This window comes from Electrophorus electricus, chromosome 12, assembly GCF_041902795.1.
Source record: "Electrophorus electricus isolate QZ-2024a chromosome 12, ASM4190279v1, whole genome shotgun sequence".
NCBI lineage: Eukaryota > Metazoa > Chordata > Actinopteri > Gymnotiformes > Gymnotidae > Electrophorus > Electrophorus electricus.
Genome location: NC_137508.1, coordinates 2,700,043 through 2,713,081, shown reverse-complemented (window position 1 = coordinate 2,713,081; position 13,039 = coordinate 2,700,043). Strand labels below are relative to the sequence as shown.

Genomic DNA, 13,039 nt, shown 5'->3' with positions numbered 1-13,039 from the left:
GAGCTGTAGATGTATTGCAGTAAATACATTTGAACTGTAGATGTACTGCAGTAGGTACATTTGAGCTGTAGATGTAATGCAGCAGGTACATTTGAGCTGTAGATGTAATGCAGTAAGTACATTTGAAGTCAGCACACGGTGCAGTTATGTTACTCCCCATATGTTAAAGCTAAGTGGGTTTCTGGACAGAGAACCATGAAGAGAAGTCCTCTGCCGGACTTCAACACAAGCTCACGTCTGCCCTACTTTCTCACTGCAACTAAATACCGAATCACTGTAGTGTGTAGACATTTTACTGGATCTTGTCAAGTTGTCTGTGTGTGTGTGTAGGGACATACACACATGTACACACCTACACCCCCTCCCCCTCACACACACACAAACACAAGTTTTATACCAAGGGATTAAACTGAACAACAAGCAGGGTCTATTTCTCCTAGCCTATCTTTTTTTAACAGGGTCTGTAGTGCTGTAGTTATGGTAACAAAGTTCCCTAGTTCTTTTCCTGAAATGCAGATATCAACTGGATTGCGTTGTTCTGTAACAGGCCTCATGTGTACCACATTACGATGAGCTGGAGTTTTGTATTTCGGCAAATCACTCTACACCATAGACTGGGCTGAGAATGGGGTGATTCACTGTATCATTTCTCATCCATGCACCCACTGTTTTATTTTCACCTTAATGGCTGTTCCTCTCTTTCTGTCTACCGTACAGGAAGGGAGAGAGTCACTACTCACGTTTTGCCTAGTGACGTGTGAACTTATGGCATCATCTGTGCAGAGAGAATACTCATTCAAAGCGATGGTCATCACGGGCCTGGAGTGCACACCGGTGCTGTGGCACACATGAGCGGTTGGCGCAGGGGTCCGTGCACACTCTGTGCAGACAGCGCCGGTGGTGGGAGGGGTCTGGACATCAGCTCTGTACTGGGAGGCAGACGGTGGCAGGTGTTGAGGTGGAGAACGTGTGGTTACATGGGACACACTACAATGGCAATCAAATATCTGCCTACACAGCCACAAACATGCCGTGTCTGACTGCACTGACACGGAACAGCTGACGGTCTCCATGTGGCCGGCAGCCCAAAGGATATGGAGAGAGCAGAAAGGGTTAGGAACTAATTAGACTAAGCCAACCGTTCAAGTGGCGCGTTATACGTTTTAACTAGGTGGTTGGAGGATCAGCTGAAAAGCCGGTTTGTGTAGAGAATGATATTCATGGAATCGAGGTAGAAGTCCTCAGCCAGAGAAGCCCAGTGGCTCGTCGAGTGGCTTATCTGGGAGGGTGTAATTAATCCTCGCTGGACGACTACTCTCTGTCTGTGTGCTGGTGCTTAAATGGGCCGGTCTCCCAGGAAGAGCATCCCTGCTGCGGCTCACGCCAGGCTCGAGTTGCTCGGACTTTCTTTGATGTTCTTATTAAAGTAGGCTGACTTTAACGCGCACATTTGCATGAAGGAGTTTATGTCTTTTCATTCCTCCCTCTCTTCCACTTTGTTGTGGGCCTGTTTGTCTGTAGTCAGAGCTTGGCCCAGTTTGCACTGGCCCGAGAATAGGAGACTGTTACTGTCCCACTTTGTCAGCTCCATATTCTGATCTACATGTACTGCTAATCCACATTTTAATCTCAAGCAAGATGAAAATTAGGTGCTTCTTGATACTTATTTTTTACTTATTTATTTAAAGCCTCATTAAAAATATGTGACGTGTGGTCATTTTCTCAGAATGTGTTCTATATATTACATGTCCAGGATCCTGCGCTGAGGTAGATAACAAATAATGACTGTTTGGAACCACACAATTCAGTGGTACTTTCATTACTTTCCTACATGAATCTACACTGATGTATATGTATAATTTATATTCATGTATATGTATATATGTAAATACAGAAGATATAGCGTCCGACTCTGTGGTAATGAACATATATAAAGGCCTGGCAGGTATATCCATAGGCTTACCAAAGCAGCGCTGAGGGCAGCATTGAAAATCTGCCTTAGTGCACAGAAATCTGGTGTGCTTTTCCTGAGATTACAGTAGTCAGGGTCCGCATGTCCTGTGTCTGTTTTGTTTTCCTCAGCCTATCATCCAGAGTGATTCTATACTCAGAAAAAAATGACAATGCAATGCTTGATGGAGTGATTTGTGCTATTACTGTAGACCCCAACAATGTTTTGTGCTTTTTCTGCAAACCTCACTGAAATTAGCATTACAAATATTTTGCTGTTATTTGTGTCCATTTATGCATACCTTATTTTTGCAGATGCCTCAGCTTACCTAGAAAATAACCTCTGGGTGGTCGCGATGTGTCCAGCAAATCAAGAAGACCTTTCATCCCCTGTTTCTGCGTTTAGCCCTACTCTTCTGGCTCCACGCACATTCCATTGTAACGGCACAAAGCCACACAGAGTCCCTCTCTTGCTGTCTGTTATCTGTATGCTAATGAATAGCTCGGCGTATGATGTGTCATAACTGGGCTGGCGGGGAACAGCTAGCGGTCTCGGGGAAATATGGTCCCTGCTGGCAAGGAGCAGAGGGGAGTGGGCGAGGGTGTGCGGGGGGTGGGGTGGGGTGGGTTGTGGTGGGGGGATTGGGGGGGGCGCCTGTGAGCACAGATACAAGCCTAGAGCATGTCTCTCCCGTGCCGATCGAAGTCAGGGTGGAGTAACGAATGGGAGTACCCTTGTTGCTATCTAGTAATATGATAGATACCGTCACCATGGAAACCCTTGTGTTAAGATTTAGAAGGAGGATTTGGAATATCCATGAAAGATTATGAGGTTTTTTTGCTGTTGTTTTTTTAACACATCAGAATATTTCTGCCAAATTGTTTTATGACCGTCTGAGGACTTGTCCCTATAGAGGATGATTCAACTTTGATCACAGGCCTTAGAAAGGAGATAACTGGGATATGTATTGGGAAATTGAGATCTACAGTGTAGTTCTCTGCCTCAGCTCCATGTGGGTTGTAAATCAGCCAGGCCACCTTGCCAGCTGGTTTGAACGGGGCAAAGGAATATGTAATAGGAATTGAGCTCACCGTGTGTGTTTGCCACCTCCGGAGAAGTGCCCTCACTCATCCGGAACAGTCTGTGTCCACGTCGTCCACAGCGGTGGAGGTTTGTTTAGTTAGAGGAGACAGCCGAGCTGTCGCTCCGCTGGGGCACAGGGTAGAACCGGCAAACAGGTGTAAGGCTGCCAGCGCTGGGGGGGGGGGGGACTACCAGCATCAGCATCTGGATCAAAGCAGCTGCTACATTTAAAGCTCCCATGTAGATGGTCACAGTTTGCAAGCTCAACATGCATCAAACCTCTCTAGCTCTCTTTAAAGGCTTCGAGACTTTTGAGCGACTGACTTAAGACCTCAGGGGACAGATTTAAGTTTGAGCAGAACTTTTTTTTGTCGTAATTGGGACGACTGTTAAGTTGAACCCCACAGATGCTCACATGGTTTATATCAGCACATAACTCACCACTCAGGAGGAGATTGGAGTGGCAGGTATTCATTGTAAGTTACAATAAAGAATTCCGATCACGATGAGATAATGCTTTCTTGTCTACATTCCTTTCTCATTAGTCTCATCCTTTGAATAAGTCGTAATGGTTATGAAATGTTCTAATGTGCCATGTATTGCTGTAAACTGCCACACTAATGCAAGGAGGAATTTCACAGACTTCCCCAAAATAGCACAATAAGTGCTTTTTTACGATAGCTGAGCAGCACTACACAACCGTTTCCGAGACATTTTGGTGAGTCGTTTCAAATGTGTTTGCCACTGTGGAACTCTAGGATTCTGCAGCCCTGCACCTGCGGAAACACGGACCAATCAAACACACAATGGCGTCTTCATGCGTTGCCCCTGCGTGTTGTCCCCGTACACTCTGGGCTTATCAGTTTTCGGTTATTGTGACCTTAACATGGAGGTTTCAACGAGTCCTGTGTACCAGGCTAATCCTATTGTTGTCTTACTGCAGAAATCCTTGGTCCCAAAGGGGCACCAGGCTAGTCAAAGGTGTTTAACTCAGATAAGCCTGTGAGCAGAGCCCGGCAGCACGGCCAAAGACAGAAGCAGCATTTAAGCTGTTGTATCTTCTTTAGGAATTAGAGTGTGCGGCTGCCCAGTTCTTGGTGAGGCTGTTTATTATAACTGGGAACACAAGCTCAGATAACGGGTTATACTCACAGTATCCGGAGATGGGCTTCAGGAGAGGGCTGTGGCACGGGGCCATACTCAGGGAAGTGTACCTCTACACTTGGAGCAAGCCAGTGCCGTTCACAAAGGTCCTAATATGCCCCAAAGTTAGAGGAAACCAGCCTGCCAGGCTGTTTGCCGAACTGCAATAATTCATATAAACCAACCTGATTATCTCCAGACCTTTCTGTCAGGCAAACAGACTCGGAGGGCAGGATAGTTCTGTTTGGCTTCAGGTAGTAAAGCCCACTCTCCACAGGCACATGGGAAACGTAGGCCGGAAAAGTGCGCAGGCTGTGTCTCATCTGTATGGATAAGGGTCCTTTAAGGTGTCGGCCTCCTGACTCGGAGACGCTCTTAATGTGCTGTTTGTTTACTCAGACGCTGCGTGCCTGGCGCGCCGAGCACTGTAGCTCGGTGTGGGCACAGTAACGCACGGGACCAATCATCCCTCTCTCTCCTTCATGGACGACTGCTTCCTGCTTTACAGCTGCACTGAACACTCCCCAACGAGAATTTTTTTTTTTTTTGGAGTAATGCTTTTTGCCTGTCCTGGTCCATATCTTAAGGTCACCTGGTTTATCTGATTGCATTGTTGTGTGTAGAAATTTTCTCCGGGCTGGCGAATCTGAAGATACATATAGTACGTGTTTATATACAACATGTCATGTTGTTTGTTTAAAAAGACTTGAATAAAGTTAACTAAAAGATTTAAATTGATAGTTATGTATTAACGACTCTTACATCTGTTTATAAGTTCATTGCCAAAAACGCAGCACATAACACATAACAACTGCATCGGTCTGTTAATTTTGAGTGGTGTGCAGCGGATAGTCATTGTGCTTACATTCCCTCTTTTACACCTGAATGTCATTTTGACTGGATAAGCTGAGACGTGATTTCAGAGCATTTCAGTTTTTATTTATAAAGGGCATGAGTGCATTTCCAGCTGAGGAGCAGAAATGAGAATTTGTAATTGTCGTTCATTTGTGACCATGTCTCAGGTATGTAAGAGGAATGAGGTTGAGATGGATGTTTTAATTTCACTGCTTAATTTCATCTTCCTTAAGATTTTCTGCTTCCTCTCAAGTTCAGTGGAAAATTAGCATTGGTATGCATCCTCTTATGTTGCTGTCTCTTCTTTTTTTCTGTCACTCGCTTTTTTATCTGTCTTTTTCTCTCTCTCTCACTCTCTCGACCCCAGCTTGTTAGTTCTCTGGCCTCAGCAGGGGCTCTTCCTCCCTCCCCTTCTTAACGTTGCCACAACCTGCCACCGTCCAAGTGGCTTGGCACTGATGCGCATGCCCGTGCGTTCGCCCCATGGTCTAGCCAGGGGGTGGCAGGCGTGGGTGGGCCCCGGCAGAGACCCCACTATCAGGCGCGGCGAAGCCTCTCCAGCGGCTGGCACGGCCTGTCTCCCTCCATCTGGGGGTCTTATCTGGGCATGGCGGCAAGGCGGCCAGCTTCTCCTCTCCAGCTCGAGTAGAGGCAGAACGCCTGGCTGCTTTTTGGGAGTGTGATCAGATGAGCTTCTTGCCAACTGTGGATGGCACACAAGAAAGATCTTGGATTTGATGCTCTGACATTGGGTTTTGGTTTTGACTGAAACAGATTATCCATCTTGTTTTCTTGAAACAGATTACCCAGCATGTTTAGACCTTTTGCTGTCCTTTAAAAAATTTGGATTAGTTGGATGTTGGGACTAGTTTTAATCTTAGGCTTGACTTTATCTCATGCAAACAAAATGGAAAAAAAGAGTAGGTAACAAGAAGTAAGATGACCCCATTAACATTTTTCTTCATCGTTGTTGTTAGTGTAGATGCAGAGGAAAGACTACTGTGCTCTATAAAAATAGACCACTGTGCCAGCGTTCTTCAGTGTAGATGTATTTGTGTTTTTTCCCTCTTCTGGATGGGAAAACGCGATTCCCGCCTCCACTACATTTGTTTTTATGCACAAATATAGAAGCGCCGTTTGCATCAAGTCTGTTAGGAGTGGGACTCCAGATGAGGAAATAAAGCAGAATTGAGCAGCGGCCCTAGGAGAGCTGCAGTCCAGGATAAAGTCCAGCATACAGTCCAGCGTAAAGGACAGGTGCTTTGCCAGAGGAATGGACCACTCACGGCTGCCCGCGCTTTCTCCAAAGAAGTTAACAATACATGTGACAGTTATGGCAAGCAGAGGTTAATGAACTAGACTATACCCATTTGCGTCTCTGTGTTTTGTAACCTGCCTCTGACTGGTCAAGTGTCATACTCAATTAACTGCTTGGAAATATCCCTATTAGACAACCCATCACCTTGACGCAGTGCTAAAGAGCAACTGGCCGGAGATCTAATGTGGAAAAAATGGAAGGCACTGAGGTTCTTGTGCACTTTGGCAAGCATTTTCAGAAAAATCGATGCGTTGAGCATCAGAAAGAAATCAAGCACAGGTGAAGGTCCTGACCACCAAGGCTCATGTGTGCAAACGCATTTGTTCAACCCAGCACGTTCCGAGCTTGGTCCAGGGCTCTATAATGAACAGAGGTATGGCCAAACTGTCTGTTTATCAATAAATCAACATCGCTCTGTTGACTCTCTCCACAGCCTGGTATGAGCCATGCATATTCACACGTGATTGGTTAGTGGCGATCTCTCCATCGCCAGGCTATGCTTGCGTCCTGCGTGGTTTCTGCCAGAGGTGCCAGGTTCCTCCTCTGGCGCAGGTCACTGTTGCGTCAGCACCTCTCCTGCACCCGCCGTCCTGCAGGGGCATGCGCGCGTCATTTCAAACCTCATTTAACAGTGAACCGCGCTGGCTAATAAAACCCAAATTGCCCACCGCGGAGCTGGAGAGCAGCTCCAGACATTCATTAGCCTAATGAAAACAGGACACTCCACTGCCGCCGCCTGGCGCGCGGCTTCACTCCGCTGCCGAGGTGGCCATCTGCTCGAGGACTCCCAGCCAGATGCAAGACCCCTGCCTGTCACAACCACCCCGCAGGACGGGGGGGCAGCTAGTTGCACGGTGCCCACCGCCCACACCCACAACCAAGTGTGCCCGTTCAGTGCAGCGCTGCACAACAGTGGAGCAGAACACGTCCCCCTCACTCACCTGGAACCACGCTAGCTCTCAGGAGCCACCAGGCCTGTGGATGTAGGGAGAGAGTGCTAGCGTTCCAACAGTTGACTGCCCCTGCGTGAAGTTTCTTGGACAGGCTAAGGGGTGGACGGCGAGCAGTCTTTGCCCATGTGTGAGGCGGGGTTCGTCAACATGTGTTATGGCCAACTGTTTCATTCTGACTGCTGTGTGTCGGCTAACCTTTGAAAATGTGTGAAGGGCAAGCTCTCTTAGCACGCTCTGCCACTCACCGCGAGCTAGCAGTACACAAGCCCAGACAGGACTCGGAAATAATAACAGACTCACTTGTACACAAAATCCATGCTGCTGAAATTGCTTAACCTTGAAGTTGCTGACTTTCCAAGATGACATTCTAGGATACTGAATGTTTTCACTTTAACACTTGCATTGGCATTTATCTTTTGTTGTTCCTTCTTAACATCTGCTAAAAATATAAATAAATGGTCAAAGGAACTCTAGAAGGGTGTGTGTTCAGAGTAATCCAGCTTTAAGTGTGTATGGAAATCTTAAAAGAATCAATCTCCTGAGCAGTGAAACATTTTAGAAGAGATTTCAGTAAAGAAACAGCAATAAATTGCAGAAAGAAAGTGAGAAGATTACCTATTCTTCACCGGAATTGAGTTAGTGGAGAAATCAATGTTTAATTAACACTTGTATTGTTCATTTGACTGTATTAAACATGTCATTTCACTGTATCGGCTGCAGAAAATCCAAGGTGATAATAGTTTGATTTCATATTGTATAGCATCCATTGAAAATCAGAAAGATTAAAGAGGCCAGTTGATAGAAGCAATGGAATGGAACAGAGGGGAAAAAGGAATGTCGAGTAATTGGTCCCAGTGACTTCTGGTCCACTGTGAGTCTGAAATGTTAGTTGTTGCCCCAAGGCAGTCACTTGATAGCTCATCATCTAGACAGTATTACTTGAATCCCCATTGGAGATAAACTCATTATGTTATGCTACATTAAAGCGTACACCTCTGGACACTCCAAGGTTCTTTATTGGCACATGCACATGTTCTAATATTTCTGTGAGCAGCGGAGACCTTTTACTTACCCCGAACATCGATTAGATGGACGACTGCCTACGATCCCTCCAGATAGAGGTGCACACATCCTCATGGAGCTTCGGAAGGTGCAAAGGCCCGGCTCTGATCAGCACTAGGCTTTTGATAGATGGACACATCAGCTATTCAGTTGATTTCTTTTCTTATTTTATACAATTCGCTTCAGTTCGGTTATTCAGGTTAAAGTGTGTCTGTGATGACCAAAAAAATAAATAAAAAAAAAAGGTCTGATTTTTTTTATTATTAGCTTTGAAGTAACAGAATTGTCAAGTAGTGCGAGAGACCAATGATATTGCCTTTTTCTTCTCCATTACAGTTTAATTTTGTTGGGAAACTGCTCGGGCCCCGGGGCAATTCCATGAAAAGATTACAAGAAGAAACAGGAGCTAAGATGTCCATCCTTGGGAAGGGCTCAATGAGGGATAAAGGCAAGGTAAGAAAGCACCACTCTGCCTTTGATTCTACTGTCTGAAATGGATATGCCATTTCCACAACTAATGTAATAATATTCACTGTGAATATTCACTGTATCATTACCCTTAAAACACTGAGGTGTAAAACAACACTGTGAAATGTGACTGAGCTGTTTAGTAAAAACATAAAATAATCCAACATAAAGTACATACATTTTTATCAAAACCCACACAATTGCTCATTTGTCATGACTCAGGACGCGTCGGGGGAGAGAAGCCCGCACACAACCTCTGTCCGCTGAGTTTCTTCCTTTGCAGGATCATTTATCCTCCTGACTTGCATGCCCCTGAAACCTCGTCTGCAGGAGTCTCTGCGGTTTCAGGAGTAAGGGCCGATAGCCTGTCTGGATGTCGGCGTGTACATTAACGTTAGAGTTAGCTGTGTTTGTTTACATGCGTTAGACATACGTGGAGTATCGCCAACACTTCTGACTCACACCAGCGACACCCAGGTTCGAGCCAAATCAGCCGCCTGCCAGGAGCCTCATCCAGGATAAAGACTTATATTAACCCAAAGGGTTGAAACCAAAGAGTGACAGAGCAGAGGGCCATGTGGCTGCATCTACCAACTAAGGGGATAAAAAGAAAAAAAGAATAATTTCTTTCTCTTTCTAATCCTTTTACCAGTGCAGTGTTTTATAAAATCCGCAAAAAAAGATATTAAGCGCAAAAATCTTTTTTGATGCCACTTTACTGCTAACATTAGGGGTTGATGAAGGTGTGTGACTGAATCATTCATTTCATGTGTACACTATGTCTGTACTGGTTTTGTTGAATATTTAAGAAGGAATAAATTTGCATTGCGGATTATCTTGGATATTAAAAACAGGCCAACTGGCTCTTGTTTTAGCCCCCCTACAAATTTCCGTTGGTTTCTCCAGAGCTATTGTCTCTCGTTAATGCAGCACGTTATACGTGCCCCACCTGAAGACAGCCAATGGGGATGACTGGATCACCCATTTAACTGACCGTGGGTTATCTGGAACCTCATGGCCATGTACTCATTGTCAACAGGAGACGCGCATAGGGATTGAAGCCATTCAGGTCTAAGGAGTGTTTAATCCTGCGCAGTTTATGTGTTGTAATTCGGTTGAGTACTTCTGCACTCCCTCTATGCCTCTTCACTAGTGCCCGATTGTTTTCTGGTGGTTATACAAATATGCGTTAACGCCCGGTTGTTTGGTCAGTGTTAAAAATCCCAGTCGGGATTATCTGATTGCTTTGTGGGGTTTTGAGTTTGTTTCTCATAGCAGGTTGAGGGATAAAACACAGCATCCAAAAGCTCCAGCATGGCCTTCACTTATTCAGCACCTGATCTGGATGTTTGGACTTTCGTTTTCAGGATGCTCATGTTTCATTGCTATGAGGTAGATGGAGTTGTTGAACACTGGCCCGGTCACTCATAAAAGAGCTTTAAGCCATTCAGAGGGAGCCTCAATGGGAGCTGCAGGTCTGATGTCACCCCCCGCATGCCTGCTGCACTCACATGGCCGTCCACAGCTCAGAGCCCAAGAGCCAGAGTTTGTTCGCTTGCTTCCTAGCTGCAGTTTTGCAACAGAAACAGATTTTAGTCAAAACACGATGCATAATTGATGCATAAAGTCAGAGCAGTGCTGTTTTTATGCTTCTCTCCCTGAGCTTGACTAAGCAGTGGCAGATTCACCTGCCTGTTCACTATTTCTCCCCCGTGCCTCACGACACACTTAAGCCACTAGTTCCAAGTTGGCCTACAGCACTGGGCTGAATGAGGACAAAACTGCTCTCTTTGACATAGTTTAGACCCCTCTCTAACCACAAAATTACCCTCTTTGAAATCACTTAGGTCTCACTTCTAAGCTCTTGAGTGCTACATAAAATGCACTGAATGTGCACGGAAAAAAAAAAAAAAAAAAAAATCACTGTTAGTGAAGTGGAGGCAGGGTTTTTATTTAATGTATTTTTTGACCAGTCATCTTCTACTGCCAGGCAGAAACTAGGCAACCAAGCACAAGAAATCATGCACGGCATGTTTGCACTACAATAAGGTTTGCTTTTGATAATTGTTATAGTCTGGCAGATGCTACTTTACGAGTGTGTCGTCTCGTAACCGAGTCTTCTGTGTTTTGTTTGGTCCCCATTCAGTCATCGAGCAACTGAGAGATTGCAGAGGTTTTTGGCATTCAATAAGGAGGAATGTGGTGGTTGGTAATCTGAGCAGCCCTGTAATAGTGCTCCAGTGCTGTGGAGCTGTCACTGCATTGTGTACCTCTCTTTCTCACTTAGAGTAACTAGAAAGGAAGAGGCACTTGTCATTATTGTCATATTTGTAGAGGGTTCTGACAGACTTACTTCAGTGCTTTCTGATACTTATCCTGGAGGACAGACTTGGCTTCTAAAACAGTAGAGTGTTTGCTTATGGGCTGACATAAAAGAAAATTTAAAGCTGTCAGGCTTGAGACACATAAACGTCATCGGACTGAAGGTTCTCCCGTCACGGAGAAGATAAAGCGCGTGCTCTTCTCATGGTTCTGCAGACGATCACTTCTTGTCTTTTTTTCTGTGAGGTAACACCCTGTGCAGCTAAAGTGTGACACAAGCACAGACACACGCAAAGAGGCATTAATATAATATACATTATATATGTTTTCCTTCTTAAACATACCAAACATGACATAACCTTCCAGAATTAAAATAGAAGAACTACCTTTTGTGCTTAGCTGAAGTAATGTTCAGCACATGGGAAGTGACCGAGTGACTGACATTTTAGCCCCAGACATGTCACTCAGGGTTAATCAGACATTTAGAGGTGATGTGGGTGTGCATCTCTGATCAAGCATCTAAGAATGCCCCCTCCACCCAAGCTCTTCATGCCCCCTCCACCCAAGCTCTTCCTGCTTCCTACACCCAAGCTCTTCATGCCCCCTCCACCCAAGCTCTTCATTCTCTCAGCAGAAGCTGCAGCCACTGGTAATCAACATGAGAAGGTAACATAGGCTGCAGTAATTACAAGCTTTCAGAGGAAGAGTTACTGACGACCTTCAGTAATCAGGGAATCGGGAAACGGAATGCCTCTCGGATGTATCCTCCCCCTTCCCATCTCCTTGGGGAGAATTTCATCGGAGAGGCGGCGACAGCAGTTTGTTTCTGCTGAATGGCTCCACTCTGACATTTTTGTTTCTGCATATAGCTGCGTGTGTCATTTTTCAGTGTTTCCTCCTCTGGCTCTGGATAACAAAGCTTTGACGTGCTGTGTTTTGGAAGGTTCGTGGCGGTTTGGGTGTTAGTAATGAGACGTAATGACTGGCCTGTTCTCCTAGCTGTGATGACTGAAAAACGGTGACGCTTTTCATCAGCAAATGCACCACAATTCAGTTTATCAAAGCAGGCACACTGCCCAGAGAGAATGTGCAGCTTCAATAGCGGGACAAATTATTTGAGTAAATGTTTGTTTGCTTTTTTCAAATCTGCCAAGCCAGATAGAACCAATCTGACCCGATTTCTTGTTTGCAGGAAGAAGAGCTAAGGAAAAGTGGAGAGGCGAAATATGCCCATTTGAGCAATGATCTCCATGTCTTAATTGAAGTCTTTGCACCACCCGGAGAGGCCTATTCCCGCATGAGCCACGCCTTGGAGGAGATTAAGAAATTCCTGGTTCCTGTAAGTTCACTTATCCTGTTTAATGCACTTCAAACTCCTGTGGAGTAATTTGTGTTGAACACGAGCACAGGCTTGTGCCAGTCGTCTGATCACCTCGCCACCTCTGGCATCATCATGTCTTCCTCCATGCTAATCGAAAAAGCGAATCATTTAGAAGGTTAAGCATGTCGTTAACTACAGGGAGGGACAGACTGAGCCAAACAGACAGACTCTACTTGGCGATGTGGAAGTTTATAGAAACATTCTGTGCCCTGTTGTCTATTACTGTTGTATTCTGGTGTTACAATCAAGTCATGTAATACATTTCTTTTTTTTTTTTTTACTGCATTTTTACAACTATTAGCTGTTCACAATACACTGAAGTTGCAATTTTCCTTTGTAAAACCTTTCTATACATTACAGGAATTAGGCACAGATTCAAATAGTGTAAAAAAATCTCCACCCCTCAGCACTTTTCCATCTACTGCTCTAACACGCATAATATATTCAAACGTTAATAAGCTCAGCAATGTATGAGGGGCAAAAAATCCCTGGAAGGCACTGCA

At 45.1% G+C, this 13,039-nt stretch overlaps 1 protein-coding gene across 5 annotated transcripts in view; it reads left to right on the top strand.

Moving 5' to 3' along the window:
* Positions 1-13,039, top strand: part of khdrbs2 (KH domain containing, RNA binding, signal transduction associated 2) — a 64,294-nt gene that overhangs the window by 15,068 nt on the left and 36,187 nt on the right. For all 5 annotated transcript variants that reach the window (XM_081725174.1, XM_081725172.1, XM_081725173.1 and 2 more), the window contains exons 3-4: positions 8,702-8,818; positions 12,348-12,494. In XM_081725174.1, the coding sequence (XP_081581300.1) occupies positions 8,702-8,818; positions 12,348-12,494 (264 nt within the window). The remainder of the gene's footprint in view (positions 1-8,701; positions 8,819-12,347; positions 12,495-13,039) is intronic.